General features: G+C 40.1%; 1 protein-coding gene across 1 annotated transcript; it reads left to right on the top strand.

Moving 5' to 3' along the window:
- Window positions 1–1,338: 1,338 nt before the first annotated feature.
- Window positions 1,339–20,845, top strand: slc9a8 (solute carrier family 9 member 8). Its single transcript, XM_062392571.1, has 16 exons — window positions 1,339–1,876; window positions 2,558–2,736; window positions 3,840–3,920; window positions 5,008–5,066; window positions 11,670–11,753; window positions 11,960–12,061; window positions 12,257–12,291; window positions 13,765–13,908; window positions 15,721–15,862; window positions 15,960–16,065; window positions 16,155–16,271; window positions 16,362–16,444; window positions 16,537–16,648; window positions 17,191–17,411; window positions 18,156–18,302; window positions 19,509–20,845. Exons 1-16 carry the CDS (start codon window positions 1,551–1,553, stop codon window positions 19,620–19,622), a joined length of 2,052 nt encoding a protein of 683 aa, XP_062248555.1. The 5' UTR covers window positions 1,339–1,550; the 3' UTR covers window positions 19,623–20,845.
- The last annotated feature ends 119 nt before the right edge of the window (window positions 20,846–20,964 follow it).

The following is a 20,964-nucleotide window of genomic DNA, read 5'->3' as shown; positions in this document are numbered from 1 at the left end:
GGCTTTGGTTAGCTAGCCCGAAAAGAAGTGAGCTAGCTAACAGCTACTTAGGATTGTACATATTTCTCTTTCTCACAAGTAAATAAGACTAACATGCATCAGATGTGCAAAAGAAGCTGTGTGAAATGTATGACAGGTATTCCGTAGTGAATACATACTGTACGGGTTATTTTTGACCCATGTCTCTAAAATGTATGTAGTACAACATTGAAGTTTGTTTAGAAAGTAAGAAAGTAAGAGGGGAAATAATGATTTTTTTAAATCCAAAACAAGACACAAGATGATACAATACATTTATTTCCAAAAAAGGAAAAGCTGCACCGATGTAGAAAATAAAAAACTGAGCCGGGTAACTTTTGACCCATGTTGTGTATCAACAGATCAGGCTAATTAGTGATCTGTTTTCTATATTTACATAATCAATTGATTAATGCACCAATATTTCTAAGATTACTAAAAGTAATTGGGCCACCGTGTGCCTTATATCTGCATACTATGTCGTACCGTCTACAATATTCTGGGTACTTTGTTCTGTACTTATATGTTCTGTCTATTTATATGTTTACACCTTGGACCATAGAGAAACAGCATTTCAATCTATGTCCTGTACATATATGGCATAATTAACAATAATGTTAACTTTGACCTGAGTTTTACCACATAAATTAGAATCAAGGCCTAATAGGAATGGCCTGAAATTTCCTAGCTCAAATGCCCTTTAATACAGACATAAGTGACATGTGTTAGTAATGAAGGCTCAATATGTATTCATGTTGTCATGATAAGAGGATTAAGGTTTTAAAATGCTTTGTTCTAATTTTGGGCAAAAAGCCTTAAAACCTACCCCTCTACTTCACAGTTTGTTTAGATTCTGGTGTCTCAGGTCTAATTAGTGACTAATTAAAAAAATTGATTTCAAAACCAACTAATTATTTTTCTCTAGAACACTGAATCTGCATTCAGGTTTAGATCTAAATATCAGAGGTCATTACATTGAATGTTTAATGACACTTTTGAACCTTTTATGCTTTTTTTGTGGCCTTTGGAAACTATAGTGTTAATGTTGGTTTCTACCCACCCTAAATATCCATACGTATTATAAAAATGTGAATATAGTTTAGATGGGGACGTTATTATTATCTTTTTTTATTTAATTAACAATATTTCTATTTAATATATTTTTCAATTCGCGTCCAACAAAATGTGACTCCTTATAGGGTGACGTGTAGTTGTCATACATCTGCAGGGGATTTGCAGGAAGTGCAGGCTACGATAAAACTACAACATCCATGAACCAGCGGGCGGAAGGCTGACTACACACTGCAGGGACTGATGGGAAATTGAGTACGGGAATTATTGTGACTATTAACATTTTATCTGAGCAGTTGAAAACTTAAAATGTAAGCGCTGCAACTATAAGAAGCACATTTTAAACCGAACAGCTGCAACAAAATTAGCGTGTGTTTGTTTCTGCGCTGCTCATCGATACTCGACACGCTGCGTTGAAACTACAACTCCCTGCGGCACCTTCACCCGGAAGTGGAGCGGTGATGTCGACAGATACACGGAGACGTCGACATGAAACTGACAGTGACATTTTACAACAAAACGCTTCGGGTCTGTGCGACAAACGGACGGTTTTGAGGATGAGTGGCGTCGGCCGTCACGTTTTGTTGCTGTCCGTGGTGTTATTGCTCGTGAACCCGTGCGTACCAGTGCAAGCCGAGAGAGGACACCCTCTGGACCGGCACCAGAGAGATGTCGACGGAGCAGACGTGAAACAAGTTCCCACTGAAAACCGAAAAACACCTGTGAAACACGAGCAAAAAGATGGAGTCGATTCAAACGTCCCACAAGAGGACGGACACTCTGTCAGGTCTGACACAGCTAACACTAATAGCACTGTGAAGCTAGTTAGCTAATAGCTTCTTTAGTATTTCCCATGTACTGCAGTCCAATCACAAACCTTGTTGTTAACAGCTGACATGCACTGCATATTTCCAAATGATGTAGCTAAATAAACATTGTACCTATGTATCCTAACACGTACTATAGCAAAAACTGCAATACTTAATGTATAAATAGACTACAATTCAATATTACCTCATGTAAACCTGCCATAATCTCAAAGCTCATTAAATTGACAGAGATTGGAAATCATATAAATATATACACACCCCCTCACAAGTATAATATACACATTCTACTAATCTACTAATGACTCTGCTCATGTCAGTTTATATATGGTGTTGTTGTTGTGATTTGAGTCATGAATAAATTGTCTGTAATCCATGTGATTACAAACACAACAGGCGACCACCTTCACATTGCTGCATCTGACACCTATCTCTGTATGCACGCTTTTCCAAGTCTTCCTTGTTTTAGTCGGCTGTTCCACTTCATCCATCCATCCATCCATTATCTAGAAGAGTCATAAGAGCCAAAACCCAGCTGACATGGGGCGATAGGCGGGGTACACCCAGGACAGATTGCCAGGGTGTCCCGGGGCTAACACATAGAGACAACTAACTATTCCCTCTCATTACCTCTCACACAGGTCTAATGGCACTGACAACTACGGCAATGAAACCCTCCACAATGCCACAACTACTGTCAAGCCGACCACCCCAATTCCTCCAAGCCCCAAACCCATTCTGCCTCAGCAGACGGGGGTCAAGGCCCAAGAAGAAGAGCAGTCCAATGGGTTGACCATATTCTTCAGCCTGCTGGTTATTGGTATGTAGACTCTTTTTGGTTACAGTGTTGCTGAATATCTACCTGACTCTTTTTTTTTAGTTCTGCCTCAATCCGCTATGCTCAACAAAAATGTGGTTTACAAAAAATGCATCTCTTAGACTTCATGCAAACGATAATGGACGGCAAATGTAGAGCCATTTGAGTGTTTAACTAAATCAAGTGTGGATGATACCGGATGAAGGAAGTAGACCAAGGAGAGGATGTGGTTGAACATTAACATGTGTGAGGTCAAGAAATGCTTCTTCAGCCGCACAAAGTGCCCATTAGGCAAGTTAGTTCACTGCAGGTTAAGTCAAAAGCTTACCACTGTGGGGGATTATAGACTGGAAGTGGCATAAATCATGCATAGGGTTACTAACTAACCTTATACATAAATCATGCCTATTGTACCCAACTATAAGACCATGGTATTTTCTCTTGGACCAAATAGTTTGTCAGGACAAACATCCTGTTGATTTTGAGAAGCACAACATTTTTTCGTCTTTTATACCAACTCATAAGTGGATTGACTGATAAACTCTCCACATAATCTACAAAGAGCAATCTAGAAAGTCCCAAATAGAGCTTCCTGTGATGTTTTATTTCCCCCTTTGAGTGGAAAAACATTTCTTGATGGACTGACCTTTGCAACTTCTCGTGTTGCCAACGCAGTGTCTTATGATGATCTCATTTGCTGCACTGCATTTATTACCTTATGTATGTTTGAATTGCCTTTCACTTACTTCATTGTGGCCTTTGGGTTTGTCATCATAATTATGCTAATATGCATACACCGGGATTTAGCACATTGATAAACATGGTTGCCTTGGCTACTGTCAGAAGTGAATTACATGTTTCATATTGGGGCAGTTATCTTCAATGCACCGTTCCCCAACTACGATTTTAATGTCAAACCACTGCATGTAGTCCTATTTATGTCAAGAAAGTAGATTTGTATTTTTTCAAAGACATCCTTTCCCAGATCTTAACACTAGATGATGTGGGGACTACTTGGGCTGATCTGAGTTGGTGTGACATGTGGCAGTGCAGACATGGATGCGTTTGTCCAAAATATTCACTCGGCTGCTTTTTGCTCTCCCCAGGTATTGGCATCATATTGGTGCACCTGCTTATCAAGTTCAAGTTGAATATTCTTCCAGAGAGTGTGGCTGTTGTGTCCCTGGGTGAGTACGTCTTACATAAGGATCGCTCTGTGTAGGCTGAATCTAGGCGTGTAAAATGTTTCTGTACTAAAGAGTTCTCTAGGAAAATATGTTTTTTTTGTAACTTTGAACTTATTTGGTAGTTTGCCAATAAACTTAGCTTTTTAAGAGCCTGTTTAAATTATGAAGTAAATGCCTTAGTGTTGCCATGATTTACATATTGTACTCTATCAATCCTTTCTGAACCATACTGTATGTCATAGTTGATTCCTAACATTACTGACTGTTTGTGTTCGTCTTCTAAATTTTTGTAAGGTTATAGCAGGAAAATATTTAAATCTAAATCAAATGTGTTTTTTAGAACGAGAATGGATTCAGGAAGTATTCAGAGGTTAAAGTTTTGTTTTTTTGTGAGGTCACTTGAGGATAATTCTACTTCCTCCAAACCCCTCCATTGTCTCCTTTTTCACATGTTTGTGCAGCAATACTCTCAAACTCAGTGACACACATCTGTCTTGACCCTGAAGGTCTTTTCCTCTTGCATGCCCGGCATGCTGCACACGAGACGGCACTCCTGTGAGTGTTTGGCCTAGTGGACTCTGCTGTAGAGAGATAACACTCTGCTTACAAATCAGGAAGGACTACTTTTTCCTTCCTCATAACTTCCTCTTTCTCATCTAGTCATTGTCAGTGTCTTCCCCTGCGCTAGCTCGTTCCAGCAACTGTAAATCTTGGTCTTACACAGAGCTTTGATGCTTGTACTTAATTTCTTTTACAATCTTATCTCTCTCTTTTTCTCTGCCCTTTACACATCTTTGTGTTTCTCTCACCCTTTTAATTAATGTTCTGCGGGCCGTGTTAGAGGAGAGCTGAAGGTCCAAGGAGACTCCCTCAAAGACAAAGACTATAGCCCTTTTATACCCTTTGTATCTACTTTATCCCCGAACTATGGTGGTCATTTGCCAGAAATCCATTTTTTTAACCAATAAAATAGCACATTCCCTCAGGTTTGCACTCTATCTGTGTTCTGTTTTTATTGAAATGTCCGTATGAAGTAGCATATTATTTAAACAGTGATATTGTTATTCATGTCTTTTATTCTTTCCAGGGATTTTAATGGGAGGCTTCATCAAGCTTATCGAGTTCCAGGAGCTAGCCAACTGGAAGGTACAGTATTTGACAAGTCGACATAGCTTTGTTTCTTCTATCCACTCTGCATTGGCTGCACTACACACTAAATGACCGATATCGTAATGTATGGTGATTAGTTTTGTTTGATTAATTTAACATTGAGTCAAACAACCAAAGTCCTCGATACACAAACATGAACAGCAGACACACAGCCCCTATACATTTTTGGCAATACCAAGGCATTTGGGTTTACAATGAAAAGATGAATATGAGACATGAGTTAAATTCGATACAACAATTACCAACAACTGTTGTTCTGAACAACGGACATCGAGCAAGAATCTTTGTGAAAGCTGTGAAGAAAAACATAAAATCCCCGTCTTCCACAGAGGAGTGGTCAAGGTATCACAGTCAAAGACTCTACAGCGCTCATACCACCAAGATGCAGAACACCAAAACAATCAAAAGGCCAATTTATAATCTGCTAATCTGTAAGAACTATTGAGATAACCCACAAAAGTTGTGGAATAGTTTTATGAATTGTATATTTACCTCTACAAAGTGATTGAAAGGCAAAAGTGTTGAGAAACAACAGATTTGCTCACGAGGATGTGACGAATACAAAATTTTGAGGAATGGTTTTCAGGCTTCAAGTTGCCCTTTTAAACAAGGATTGTGAAATCAATTATTGTTAATTTAAGACCATTTGTTCCTTTTACTTTTTCCCACTGAAAATGTAGTGGTCTGGTTAATATAAAGGTGTAGTGTCCTAAATTCTGTTCCACATTCACATTGAAATAAAAGCGGAAAATGTGAATCAAATTGATTGCCAGCTTGCAGCAGGTTCTGGATGTAGTTGTCCTATTCCATGGAAATAATCAATGGCTACAATTTGAGAAAAGCCACACTTCCTCCAGGGTTGCAAAAATTTGTGTTTTTTTGTCTTATGAAATACTCGATTCCACCAGCTTGATTTTGACATATTAAAGCAGTTATTTTGCCACCAGCTTTTAGAAGAAAAAAAAAGTGATGGTGTGAGTACTGCAGCTAAAGATAGCAAGCCTACAGATGTCCAAACATCATTTAAAAACAGTATCAGCACGGCCGGAGAAATGCAAAGGGTTAATTTGGATGTATTAATATTAAAATTGGCTGTGACAAAAGTCTCGGATTCACCTTGCTGTAGAGAGTAGATCTTATTCAGAATAAGCCATTTAATTATGGAGCAACAAAGTTTGCATGGGTGACATAAAAAGTTTGAAACATCTGAATGAAATGCAACCAACATTCATTTAATTTTAATTTACAATTTGAAAACGGTTCATGATGAATAGACTTCATTCATATACCACTTTTCCAGTCTCAACAACCAGTCAAAGCACTTTGTGTTATGTTCACACATGCACATCCATACAGGGCTTATTGTCGCTTTTCTAACACAAATGCTGAAGTGTTTGTTTATTGAAAACCGGCTTTCCCTAGTTCTTGAATGATGCAATTCATCCCACTGCAAATTTCACCAGGAAATCCCCCACCCACCCAAACCCAGTAAACATGTTAGGTTTGTGTGCTGCACTATTTCATCTCTCGTCCTCTGCCTGTCTGTTTTCCTCAGTCATTCATTTCCTGCCCGCTTATTTTGCTACAAATCCCATCTCTTTATCTCCCCCTGTTACCTATCCATGATGGCATCCGCTATTCTTTGCTGGGTATCTCCCCCTGCCTGTCCCTGTGAGCCCTCCTTTATTTCTTCCTAGATCTCATCCTTTAATTAACATTCCTTGTTCTCTGCCATTGAGTGAGAGAACAAATGAACAAGAGAGGTAGAAAGAGGGATGTGTAGAGTGAGGGGGAGGGAGGAAAACAGGACAGGTTGTGTTAGTGTTTCTTGCACACAGGGGGCCATTGTTTTTTATCCTGGGGGCCCCTGGGTGTTGCTGAGTCATCGGCGCTAGTAACCAGAGCCCCTGGAGCCCCTTTCCCCTGTTTTCCCCTGTCCTGTGAATTATTAAACCGTTCGTGTCACATACACACTGTTTGTGTGTCTAACTTTGAGTAAGCATACCTGCTCATCCATCCACATGGCTTCATGATCGATTATCTCTGTACAGCTTCATTAAAAAAACTGTCTGAGTAGAGCGTTATGAGGTTACACTGTGATATTCAGTAGCTTCTTTGCAAGAGCATGGATATGCTAAGTGGTTAAGGCTGTTGGAGACCCAGGCTATGATGCAAATCTATTATGTCTGATAGATTTGTATTTGAGAGAGCCACTTAGAGGAGGGGGCGCCATGTCACCTGTAAGTGACTAACACAGCCAGTGGCCAAACTTACTAATGTTTAAAATCTCAGATTGAACCTTTTAAAGTTAACCATCACAAAAGGAATACATCCACAGGCAACATTTTTTAAGCATCATCAATCAATCAATCAATCAATCTCTCTCTCTCTCTCTCTCTCTCTCTCTCTCTCTCTCTCTCTCTCTCTCTCTCTCTCTCTCTCTCTCTCTCTCTCTCTCTCTCTCTCTCTCTCTCTCTCTCTCTAATAACTTGAGTATGTATATATATTAGTGCTGTCAATAGATTAAAATATTTAATCGCGATTAATCTCATTTATGTCATAGTTAACTCAAAAATAATCGCGATTAATCGCAAATTTGTATCTATTCTAAATGTCCCTTCATTTATTTTTCCCCATAATTTTTTTTTTTTAATGCTCTATCAACATGGACAAGTGGATTGGCTAAAATAAAACATTTGCATGAAGCAAATGTTGTTTTATTTTACTGAAAAACAACATTGCCAAACAGGGCGCTACAAAATAAAATTATAAAGTGCACATTTCAGGTAAACAAGGACTATAGTGCAGTTAAACCATGGCTTAATATTTTCTTTTTTTCAAATTTGCTGTGAACCTAGCAGTCAGGCCTCTCAAACAGACAAGCAACAAAATAACACACAAACAAAATACACAGGCAAGTGTCAGCCTACTTTGAAATAAATTAAACACAGAACTGTGTAGGGCTATTTGGGCTATTTTTCCTCCCCATATTTGTGGGAAATGTATGAAATAAGAAGTTCCCTGTTTGTTAAATAAATAAAAACATATAGCTGTAGCCTAATAGCTTAAAAATATATATTTTAGTTGGCGAAATATTAAAACAAAAAGCGAGAGCAGGTCAGACTGGAGGCGAGCACAGATACTGAAGCTCGGTAGAAACCAACTGCAGCTTCTGCTCTGATCGAGAAGCTGAGGCGCTGATCTCTGATCATCTCAGTGAACCTCTCTGGTCAGTTAATGTTTTCACTGTTTCCATAGTTAAGAAGCAGTGAGTCACTGAGCTCTGATCTCATTGTGTCTCTCTGAGCGAGTGTTCGGTTGCAGGGGGCGGGGCTACGGTGCGCTATCTGGAACCACACACACACACAGACACACACCCACTCCCCCGCTCCTTGTACTTCATGACGGCCTGATACGATGATATTTTAAAAAATTATTGTGACTTAGTCAGCCACCAACATGCAAAAGCGTGTGTCACACGGCGAAAGCATGAGAGTTGGCAGCTCTGCGTTAATCTCGCGATAAAAAAATTAACGGCGTTAAAATGGGTTTGCGTTAACGCCGTTAATAAGGCGTTAAACTGACAGCACTAATATATATATATACACTCAAGCTACCTGGATTTTTTTTAATTTGTGTTAAGGGGCCAAATTCATTGTTCTTTCATTGGGGCAGGGGAGTTAAAGCTCAAGTGAAGCCAATGGTGTCGACTACAAAGCTTTTTTTCCCTTCTCTTTTGCGACATCTAGTGGCAGTGAATACTATGTATATATATATACAGGATTGTATGTGTGTGTGTAACCTTCAAGCCGTGTGACATTTCCAGTCAGTAGCATGTTTCTAAAGCTGGCCTACTTGGCTAATCTAGCAAGCCTCCAGGATTTCCTTACAAACCACCAAGGGTGTGCAAACCCCGTAGGCGGCAACATCCTGTCACCACCAATCTGCTTTCTTTTGCTCCTCCTCCGACCAACCGCTCTATTTTCAGTCCCCTTCGTACAATCGAGCGTGTGAAGAAAAGCTCTTTTCCCGCATGTGCTTTTCTGGTACTATTCACCGCTTTTCCTTTTCTCTCATCTGCCCATCTCTCCCCTGTGCTCTGACACAGATTGAAGAAGAAATAGCATGCTAGTATAAAGCAAATCACTAGCAGCAATTTGTCTCTGCAGGCAAAGCACAGAGAGAGATGCATAGGTGAATATATTTGCATCTCCAGTGTGCTTCAGATAATAATTTAGTTTGCTTTCTGTTTTGGCATTGTAGCATGCGTTGTTTAATCTAGGCTCTTCATTTTTCCTCAGTGAATGCAGTGGTGTGTTTTAAGCCCCAAAGGGCAGCACATCCTTTTTATAGATATCTCCCATGCCGCAGAGAGAGACACACAAGGAGAGCAGTTTTAATTGTGGTTTCAGGGGCCTTTTTCCCATGTGGCGATGTCACAGTGTGTCAAAGCTGATCCTTCAGGGAGCCTGTACTCTGAATGAAGGTCTCTCCGTCGCTCCCGCTCATATTTTCCTGTTATCTCTCGACCCTCTTTTAACTGTGTTCTCTTCATCTTTGGTATTCATCTTTTCTCATCTACTTCAATCTCTGTCTCAGCACTTCCCAAGAGTACGCCCCTCCTCTGCTCTCTTGATTCATTTCATCTTTCCTTCTTTTGGATGCTGTCTTTCAGCCACAACTTTCCTCGTGATTTGCCAATGTGGCGATTTCTTACCTACTGAATAATTATTGTGGTGATCAACAAGAGTTTTTATGAATGAATTAAATAATTATAATTATAATTTATCCAGCAGATATGCAAAAACGAGTCTGCATTTTAAATGTCATAATTTGCTATGTTTAAATTGATATATTCTGAAATTGTTTGGTTGAAACAACAACCAATTTGAAAATGCCACCTCTGAGTAATTGTGATGTGCATTATAAATACTTTTTAGAATTTATTAAGTAAGTGATAAATCGCCTAATTACTAATAATATCAATATTAATCCTAGTAATGTCTTGATAAGTTAACAGGTTAATTGATACAGATTGTAAGACTTAATGGCATCCCTGCTAAAATTAGTCTAAAAAAATCTCAAATTTAGATTTTTCATCCTGCAAAAGTTTTTGGTTTAGTCTAAACAGGAACATGAGTGAATGAATTCCTATTTGATAAAACCTCACATGAAATTTCCTGTTGGTTTTAGACTCTCAACTGTCAAAACTTGCTTGCATAATATAATGAGAGAGATTGATGAATATGGGCCTGCTCTGTTCCATCTGTCATCAGACACTGCTGCAACGTTAACCACAGCTTAGAAGTAAATCCTCCTTATTCATATAAACACACTCACTAACACACTGTCGCGTCTCAATGACATAAGAACATTACATTGACCATAACTGCTACTTGCCCAACCCTAATGATTTACATCATGGAGACTTCCGTTTATGTCCCCCAACATGAGCAATACTTATACAGCACGCACACACACACACACACACACACACACATACTCACTCCGCTGTCACCCACAGACACATTAGCAGCCAGAGCGTAACGCATAGACACATGACTCCTACATGTGATCTGTGATGTTGGCCCATTTAACTGAGAAGCAACAATGATCTCATTATATCGCTTAAATAATCAAAAGGCTAAGGTCTCTCTCTCTGTCTGTGTTTGTGTGTGTGTCCCAATATCTTTGTGAGGCCATGATCAACAATGACCCTACACAATGAGGACATTTTTGGCATGTGAGGACAATTTGGGAGATCATTTGAGAGTTAAGACTTCGTTTTGGGGTTAGAGTTAGCTTTGGGAAAGGGTAAGGGTAAGGCTTTTAGTTTGGATGGTTAAGATTAGGTAAAGCCCTAGAGTATACATTATGTCAATAAGTATCCTCACTAAGATAGAAGTACAAAAAGCATATGTTGGTATTCACATCCTATTTAAAGCAAGTGGAAGAGAGCCTGTCAAACGTTGGGTGGGTGAGTGTGTGGTTGCGTGCGCCATCCTTGGGTCCACAGCCAAATGAATTTTGTCACATTAAGGGCTGTTACTCACAGCTCATTCATGGCCTCCCACATCACAATTTTCCTTTTCCCATGACTAAGTATGAAGTTATAATGATCACTGAACCGACCTTCATCAGTCTGACACATACTTGGTAGTATTTGTTGAGGACTACATAATTATAACCACAAGCATGCGTTTTATGTGATAAAAATGTTTCCTGTTTTATTATTCTGCGACACACATAATTTGCTGGCACTTAACAGTGCTGATTTGCAGTATTTCAGAATGTGTAATAACCCTGTCCAAGTAAAATTGATCCATACAAAAGGTCCCTGTTCACTCTACTAAAAAGGCTACATTCCCTTTTCCAAGTATATATGATTTGAATGAGAATTTCCTATTCCATTCTTCACTTTAACTGGACTTTTCCCCATATCTTTACAATTTATTTCTGCTGGCCAGCGTGCAGCTCAAAGCCAAAGTTAATAATCTATCACCTTAACCCTTCAGCTTTAGTACCATTGAATGTGGATTTGAATTGTTTATTTGTAACTTTGTCCTTCTTCTCTTAAAGGAGGAGGAAATGTTCCGGCCCAACATGTTCTTCCTTCTGCTGCTGCCTCCCATCATCTTCGAGTCTGGATACTCTTTACACAAGGTACAACCGAGTGTGCGCATGAAGCTAAACTGACAAACCTACATACCTCTTTCAGATGCATTCAGCTCCATGACTTATAACCCTTTGCTCTATACCCATACTGTGCCCTACTTAATGCTGACTAAATATTATCTAACACCTTGCTACCTCAAATGTCATGATACTATGTCCATGATTACTTCAAATGTGTGTCTATGTACGTTTAGGGGAACTTCTTCCAGAACATTGGCTCCATCACCCTCTTTGCTGTAATTGGCACAACGATCTCCGCCTTTATAGTCGGAGGAGGAATCTACTTCCTCGGACAGGTAAGGGTTTTAACAGCATCTGCTCACAGCTCTGTCGTTGTCAGGGACTGTTGTGTGAGCGGGAACTTGTTTATGCGTTTCTCTTTGACTTTAATACCATTAATACTTTGTTATTTTTCTTACAATCTTAGTCAATTTTTCTTTTCTAAATTGTGCTACACTTGTGTCAATGTGGGTGACTTTGTGTTTCCTCAGGTGGACGTGATATACAAGATGTCAATGACTGATAGGTGAGAGTTTTACCCCCTAACTAGCATTCATGTATCGCTTAAGCTGCTTTTCAGACATACTTTGGATGCTTTTACTGACTTTCTGAGGAGGCGGCTGTATGTTAGAACAAAACTATACGATTGCGAAGCTTAAGACTTTCTCCGCAAATATCTGTGTATGAAAAAGTGGCACCAAACACGTAGGATACCCTGACAAAGATGTCAAGAGAAAATTTGGTGATAAGGGCCGACGTCGATGTGCTGTACACAGAAACATGTGTTCTCTGCAGCAGAATTAACACGTTACATCCTGCCTCAGCCTGTTGTGCCAACCCTCACCTGATGCTGCTGTAGATTAAGAATATCTTCAAACTTCTAGAGATGTAACTGTTGTACCTTTATACTTTTCACTCTTTCTGTCCAAAGCAACATAAAGGGACATTCTTAATCTACAGCAGCATCACTGGCACCTTCAGTCTCTTGTTCAGTTTGAAAGCTTTTGACTTCCATTCATTGGCAGGGTAACTGGAGACACTAAAACTGAGACTCACGCTTTTCCACACCCATGTGTTTTTGGTGAAACTTGGGATTGTAAATGTGCACAACATCCCTGTTTGTACACAGTCTGAACAAATTGTGTGTTGTTAGGTATTCAAGCAGGATGTTGCCGTTTGCCATGAGAATGTTTTTAGTCTCACTTGCCCTTATAGCGGAAATGACTCAGCAGATTTTAATGATATTTATGGGAATTCAGATCATGGGCTTAGTAAGAACAGATTAGATTTGGTCGGGAAAGTCCCAAATGGTTTTGATTTACACGGTTTTTGTTTTCTGGTTTGTTCTTGTCCCAGCACATACTGTACTGTTTCAAGCCATCAATTTCTGCCTACGCATTTTTACTACTCTTCTACAATCCCTTTGTAGACAGTGTGCTGGCACATACTTTGTTTAAATAACCTTCACAAAGGTGTTCATTTGAACTGTGACATCCTTTACTCTTTCCTAGAAAGAGTAACAAAATGCCTCCGGAACACTGGCACAAATATTCACTTGGATTCAAGGATTTACTCACTTTTTTTTGTTAGACAAAGGTCAAAGGTTAAGGTCACAGTGGCCTCAAAGTATGTTGATATTCTTCTCAGATCTACATGAGGGAGTTTCTCTTTGAATTTGGCACAAACATTCACGTAGACTGAAATTGTCAATCTGGAATAAAAATTAAAGTGTGTAGAAGGAAACTGCAGTAGTTGGTGGACGCATACAACCTTGATTCGGTATTTCAAGTTGTTTCAGAGGCATATTTATGTGACTCAAATTACTGAATATGATTGTGCTGCAGTCCTTGTCTCTGTTGGTTTGTAGATGTTTTGTCCCTGCTCATTTGTGTTTGTTTCTGAATGTTTTCTAGGTACTTTCATGCCTGTAAAAGTTTATTTTCACCACTATTAAACTGTCACTCTCCACTTACTCTCTGTCCTTCCTGCCCTGCTGTAGCTTTGCCTTTGGTTCGCTGATCTCAGCAGTCGACCCTGTAGCAACCATCGCCATCTTTAATGCCCTCAACGTTGACCCTGTCCTCAACATGCTGGTGTTTGGCGAAAGCATACTCAATGACGCCGTCTCCATTGTCCTCACCAAGTAAGAGCCCCTATCTGCCCCCTCATGGCTTGTTTGTTCTCCCAAACATACACTGGATATGTTTACTGTACATTTGCCCGTGCGTGAACTTTGCTTAGCTTCACACCACTAACCTCTAAATGTTGCGAACATGGAAACACCCTCTGAGTCATAGGTGGCTGTACATACCCTGCCTCTGATTGGGTTTAGGCAGAACGACTGGTGATGATAAGTTAGGGTTAGGGATGAACATCAGGATAGGGTCTAGTCTCAAAATACCCCTGAAATCTCAGAATTACTTGTAATTTAGTTTTCAGGCTTTTGAAAATGTATTTAATCATTTGATGCTGGGAGGACTTGTGTTCTCCTTGTTCTGCTGCACTGATCTGCTCCAGTGCAGTACACCTCACACACAGTGGTGATTAAGGGAAGATGTCAGTGACATCTGTCAACCTTTGAACGCCACCTGCTGTTTGCCCTATCAATCTGTCAAGCAGATGAATGTGGATGACATCCATGGCGTTCATTGTTAAGGTTTGTTGAATTGTTTCTGGAAGGTTTTCATTGCCTTTGTGTCGAATAAGAAAATCATCTTTCCACTCATGAGAGAATAAAAGTCCCTTTGACACCCTCAGGTCTTCATATCTGTCACAAAGGGTACTCTATACTTGAGCAGTAGTCTATTTGTAGTATCACTGTGTGTAACCACCACACCGTGCAGACTGTGATCTGTTATAATACTGTTGTCAGATTGGTGGCCTACGTATGAACACGGAAACCAAGTCTTGTCAGACAGGTTTGACAGAAACGGACAGTTGGCAGGAGAACCTTGTTTGCACATATCACCTCATCTTATCTCCTGCGTCAGTATTCACTAGCTTTGTCTCTCCTGCTCACAACCAGCTAAATGTGAAACGGATCTCAAGTGTCTGTGTGCCCATGTAGGGTAAATGAACGCATGAATAATAGATTGGCTGAACACTCGTGGCAATTTGCTTGTTGATAGCACCTCGCAGACAAGCTTTCTTGGAAAGCTACTCTACTAGATGGATCATTTTTTCAATGCAACCACACGGCTAAAGCTTTCACTTGAGCATTAAAAGCAGATTATTAATTATGACTGTTTGTCTGAATAACTGTCAATTTTAAGGAGGACTTAATTTCGACAAATAGACAAGTAGATTGTTTCTGTTCCTACTTCCCACCACAATAAATATTAACTATCCAAAATGCTTCTTTATGGACGTGGCGATAAATTATTTTCACCCAATTATAGTCCAAATTCTATAACAAAATGAGTCAAGTGGGAGAATTTGGTAGCTCATTACATGGAATTGTATTTACTACAAAGAAGTCACAGATGTTGTAGAGGAAATAATGAAGTGTTATTTTGTCATAATAGTTTATCTTTGCCTTAAACGTGTGCTTAATAGTTCCTGATGTGGTTACTATTATAGAAGTTCCTTAATTTTAAATTCTAGTAGAGTCACTGGGTGATACAGCTAACTTCTGTTTAGCCAACTTGACTTTGATGACATTACAAACTATGGAGACCTGTCCATGAAGCTAATTCTACCCATAACTCCCTAGAGCAAGTCTTAACCCTCAAAGATAAATTTTAACTGGACAGGTCAGAGTATAGTGGGCTCCTTCTTTTTGGACCCCACAACTATGTTAAAGCAAGAGCTCTCTATCTCTTTCTCTCTCATACTGCTGCATTTTGAGGATTCAGTGGTGGAGTGTTTCTGCCCTCTAGAGTCAGAAAGAGGTATAACAAAAATGATCTTCACTTCGCTCACTCATTTCTTTTTTCTTTTTCTTTATGTCTTTCAGCACAGCCGAGGGTTTCTTTACCAACTCAGAAAACTCCACAGTTACAGGCTGGGAGACTTTTGTGCAAGCGTTGGGGTATTTTCTCAAAATGTTTTTTGGATCTGCTGCGCTGGGAACCCTCACAGGACTCATCTCGGCCGTTGTATCCAGACTTCTTTTGTGCACGTGTGTGTTTGAGTACTTGATAGTCTTCTCTGTTTTGTCTGGTTTTGTTAAATGTTCCCTAACTCTGTGACCAGTTTCTGAAACACTTTGACCTGAGGAAGACTCCTTCTCTGGAGTTTGGGATGATGATCATATTTGCATATCTGCCCTATGGCCTGGCAGAGGGATTAAAACTATCTGGTGAGCATTCACAGGCACATTTTACAGCATTTTGCACGTTAGACTTTTTAGGACTGCTTTGTAATATCATGCTTTCTCTCTATCTTTAGGGATTATGTCCATCCTGTTTGCTGGGATTGTGATGTCTCATTACACCCATCACAACTTGTCTCCTGTCACCCAGATCCTCATGCAGCAGACACTGCGCACAGTAGCCTTCATGTGTGGTCAGTAGCACTTCTTATTTTTCCGGTTTTCTCTTTGTTTTAATTTTTTTAAATAAGTTCTCATCACAAATTCTCAATTTCTCTCCCCAGAGACGTGTGTGTTTGCCTTCCTTGGTCTCTCCATCTTTAGCTTCCCACATAATTTTGAATTATCCTTTGTGAGCTGGTGCATAGTAAGTGCTCTTGTATTTATTTGTATTTATCTGAATGGCATTTGAGATTGTTGCTAAGACAGTCAGTGTTACAGCTCTTGTTCTCTCGACAGTTCCTGGTTCTTCTCGGCCGAGCGGTCAACATCTTTCCTCTGTCATTCCTGCTGAACTTCTTCAGAGACCACAAGATCACACCCAAAATGATGTTCATCATGTGGTTTAGTGGTGAGATGATACATTGAACCTTTTCACCATGGTGTTACCAGTATGTTACCAGTGAGCTGTCATTCCCCTAACATTGTTAGCACATGTCGGGCGCCAAGTGAAAGTAGTAGCAACCAGAGGTTAAAACAGGTAGTGATTGATTGTTTATTAGATCAACAGAAAATTAGGCAGCAGCTATTTGGTTTATCAATTCACAGACTTCGTTCTTTTCTAGGATTGGATTTTGGACCTATGACCAGAAAAAACATTTAAAAGATATCCTGATGGATTCTGTAATCAGTGAAGGCCACTCTGTATTGTTTTCTGCTATTTTCATAGATCAGGAATATACCAGCAGATAATTTCATAAAGCTGTGGGTTGCGTTGTTGTTAATAATGAATTAAAGAAAAAAATCCATATTATCAGCCATAATATTGTAAATGTAAAGCAAACAAGCATTAAAACATTACCTGTATATGAACAGGTATGTGGTTTCAGTTTACATATGTAAAATGTGACACATGTTTCATTCCAGTCTCACTCATGTCTGTTTCTCTGTTAGGTCTGAGAGGAGCCATCCCGTACGCTTTGAGCCTCCATCTGGGCCTTGAGCCCATTGAGAAGCGGCAGCTCATCGGCACCACCACTATCATCATCGTGCTCTTTACCATCCTCTTCATGGGAGGCGGGACCATGCCGCTCATCCGCATCATGGACATTGAGGAGAGCCAGACACGGCGGAAGAGCAAAAAAGACATAAATCTCAGCAAGACAGAGAAAATGGTAATGGATGAAGTACTTTGGTTCAACTTGCTCGCTTGGACACGCACACACACAAGCGCACGCACACACCCACACAAAGACAATTTGTTGAAAGTCGCTGTGCCCTCCTCCCATCTGCCATCAGACATTAACTGCCCTCTTCAGAGGGAGAAGCATCAAAGGGTTTATTGTGGTTTGTGTGAGAGACACTGAATCAGTGGGCAGCAAAGCACTCATCACAGAGATGCACACGCACAGATAAAACCCTACAACTAGTAAGAATATAATTCACCAGAATTGACTGAAAGCTGTTGTGTTAAATATTTCACAAGACTCCATTGGCTCTGGTTGATGGGTCTTTCTTAGTGCATCCTCCCATTGATGTCACAGGCAGCTTGTGGTGTGTGTGTTTGCATAACTTGTGTGTACAGTATTTGCATGTTTGATGTCTTCCAAAGCGAAGTGCTACACCCCAGGGTACCAGCCACTGGATCCAGCATATATTCTTACGGCTCTCATGCCCTCTTTGATGTGATTCTCACTCTTTGCTCCCTCTGCTCTTTCTCCCTCATCCTTCTGCGTGTGATCTCGACTCTCCTGCACCCTTAGCGCTGTCCTGTCATTGTGACTTGTCCTTGCACAGAACCTCCCCTCTCCTCTGTGTCGTTCACCTCTTGTCTCATTTGTTGGCCTGTCTCACTTCATTTATTTGAATCCATCTTTCTGACTCTCTGCCCCTCCTGTCTTCTCCCTTTGTCTCTCTAGGGTAACACCATCGAGGCAGAGCACCTATCAGAACTGACAGAGGAGGAGTACGAGGCTCACATCTATCAGAGACGAGATCTAAAGGGTTTTTTGTGGCTTGATGCTAAGTACCTTAACCCCTTCTTCACTCGCAGGCTTACGCAAGAGGTGAGTGAGAACAGACGTCCTGTGATATTGTTTGGGACTACTTAAACACATTACATTTTTTTGCAGTTATACAGATTCCAATAAATAGAAACGCTACACAGTACATCACCCTCCCAGTAAATTCCTATTTTATGAGGCGTGTAATTGTTGTACTCTCTAGCAGAAGTTACGTTTTTTTTTTAAACTGTGCAAGGATACTCACCTGTAACCGTAAAAGACTGGCTGCTGGACACTGTCTGCAGAATCCTCAGGCAGTGGCTGCTGCACAAAGAGCTGTTCACCTGTTGGTTTAGTTCAGTGAAGCTGGACATGGACCTGGAGAATCAGTTGCCGTTATCTTGAATGCGCTGTTGTCATGATCAACGTCACTTATGTCAATGAGTTCCAGTGGTTTACTACAATTGTATCGATAATGCTCAAACATCAAATTCGACTCCTCACTTCCTTTGGCCCTGAAGAACACACAAGCCGAGGGGGAAGCTAATAAGATGAATGGTTATTCTAAGATTCATGGAATTATTCGAATGTTTACAACAGTAATATAGTTAAAGCAGTTAGAATGATTATTACAGAACTCCTCCATATCCCCTCATACATTAATTTATCCTTTTATTAAGCTAAAATAACATCACATCGTTTATCTAACATTTCCTCACACACTGTTCTTACTTCCTTCTACTGGACGAAAACACTAAACTACCGTTCCAGCAGCAGAAAACACTCGTGTCAAGCTGCAAGTGTCTAGACAGCCAAGCATCAGTTCTGATTTCACAGCACTTAATGCAAATCAATTTAACTGCGGCTGGTCTCGTTAACATCATTAGTCTTGGTAAATTTTCCCCGCGACCACAGAAATATTTACTCCCATGATGGAGATTTACAGTTTGACCCAGTTGATTGTTTTTTGGACGTTAAGCAAATATCTGTTAGAAGGGGACGCACTTTCAAAATTCCTGGTTCAACAGAGCAACATTACTTTGTTTGCCAGGGGAAGACATTTCAACCTCAGAAGGATTTTATCTCAGCTAACCACAAGGGGCTCACCAGCTTGGGCCTTGTCACAGATGTACTTAACTCTGAGATGTGTGGCTTAGTTCATCCATCTGCTCCTGTTCATGTCTGTATTCCTGTAGGGTCCTGTTTATTCTTGCTTACGTGCCTATGTGTGGGTCTGTGTTGTGTATGTAACTGATCTGTGTCTGACAGGACCTGTTACGGGGCCGGATCCAGATGAAGACCCTGACCAACAAGTGGTACGATGAAGTTCGCCAGGGACCCTCAGGCTCCGAGGACGACGACGATGAGGCAGAACTTCTTTGAACTGAACAGACACTTTCAGTTCATACAGTACAAACAATGGACAGACATTGTGTGTCCCTGGGCGGCGGAGTTGTGTGTGTGTACGAGGACACTCTTCTTTTGTTCACCTGCCACAATGTTTACGTGACAAAGGAGTTTCCCTCGCTGCCCACTGAGGAGGTTCAACACACCAAGTGGCCTGGAATATATCGAACTTTACTTAATTATAACACTGGATGAAGGAAAAAAAACCTGTGAAATGTTGTTTCTCTTATGATTGCCATATTTTTACTGACAGGATATCGAAAAGAGATTTTATCGATCTGCCGAAATGCACAGGGGAAGTTTTATTAATCAAAAGAAACTTTTCTCTTCTAAAGGTTTTGGTCCTGGGGGTGGGGGGGTTGGGGAATCAGGACGGTATGTGGACATTTTTTGATGTAAAGCAATACTAGAGCACCTTTCTCAACGTTTTCTTTTCACTTTTGTGATGTTCCTTGTTAAATGGCACCAGCTTATTTGAAATTTGCTGGAATCTTTACCTGTCATCATAAAGTCGCTGCAGCCTCTGTTTCTACAGTTGAAAGCCACAAGCTGCTGCATTGAATATCTTCCTAGATTGAATTCTCACTGGGTTATGCATGTGAAATAACGGTTCTAAGTCAATTTATTGAAAGACGCATACTGTATGCATGCATGCATACGCGTATTGAAGATAAAACAAGAAGTGCTGGATGAGCTCCACCCTCCAGCGACCGGTCAACAAAGAGAAATACAGGAGAGAGTTGAATCTGGCAAAACGTGCACGGCAAAACTAATACTGTTCTTATCATTAAACACAGATTACAGGAGAATAATAATGAAGAATTAAGCAAATTGGAAATTGCTTTCTTTTTCAAGTATGGTCCCAGTATGGTTTCCTTAAATCAACATTTCTCTTTCAGTTTCTGTTCCCTGGTGAGGTTCCTACCTCTTCACTGTGAATGTTTAAGTCAATTCAAGCTATAAAATAGAACTCGAAAATGTCGCTTTTGTAATATTCCCTCGTGGATATCTATTGAGGATATATCCACCGAAGAACGTGAGGGTAACTGGGAATTTGATCATGTGAATGTTAATGTATTTTCCTCCTATTTATTTATACAAATGTTTGTGTTCTTTGTGGGATGAAAGCTTTTATACAAGCTCTATGAGCAATTTCGGACTTATAGAAGACATATCTATAATAAATCCTATTGAAATCATTTGCACAGTATCAAATGCTTCTTTCATGGCAGGGGAGCCGCAAAATCGTACAGAGTTCATGGTTGTAAATGTCTTGTGACACAATTAAATAGTTCCGTATAGTGAAATACTGCATCTT

This window comes from Platichthys flesus, chromosome 7 (genome assembly GCF_949316205.1).
Source record: "Platichthys flesus chromosome 7, fPlaFle2.1, whole genome shotgun sequence".
Lineage (NCBI taxonomy): Eukaryota > Metazoa > Chordata > Actinopteri > Pleuronectiformes > Pleuronectidae > Platichthys > Platichthys flesus.
The sequence above is the reverse complement of the archived record's forward strand: the minus strand, read 5'-3'. Positions and strand labels throughout refer to the sequence as shown.

Coding starts and splice junctions, on each gene's coding strand:
- slc9a8 (XM_062392571.1), top strand. CDS start 1,551: ATGTCGACAGATACACGGAGACGTCGACATGAAACTGACAGTGACATT. Junction 1,877..2,557: donor GAGGACGGACACTCTGTCAG/GTCTGACACAGC, acceptor CCTCTCACACAG/GTCTAATGGCACTGACAACT. Junction 3,921..5,007: donor TGTGGCTGTTGTGTCCCTGG/GTGAGTACGTCT, acceptor TATTCTTTCCAG/GGATTTTAATGGGAGGCTTC.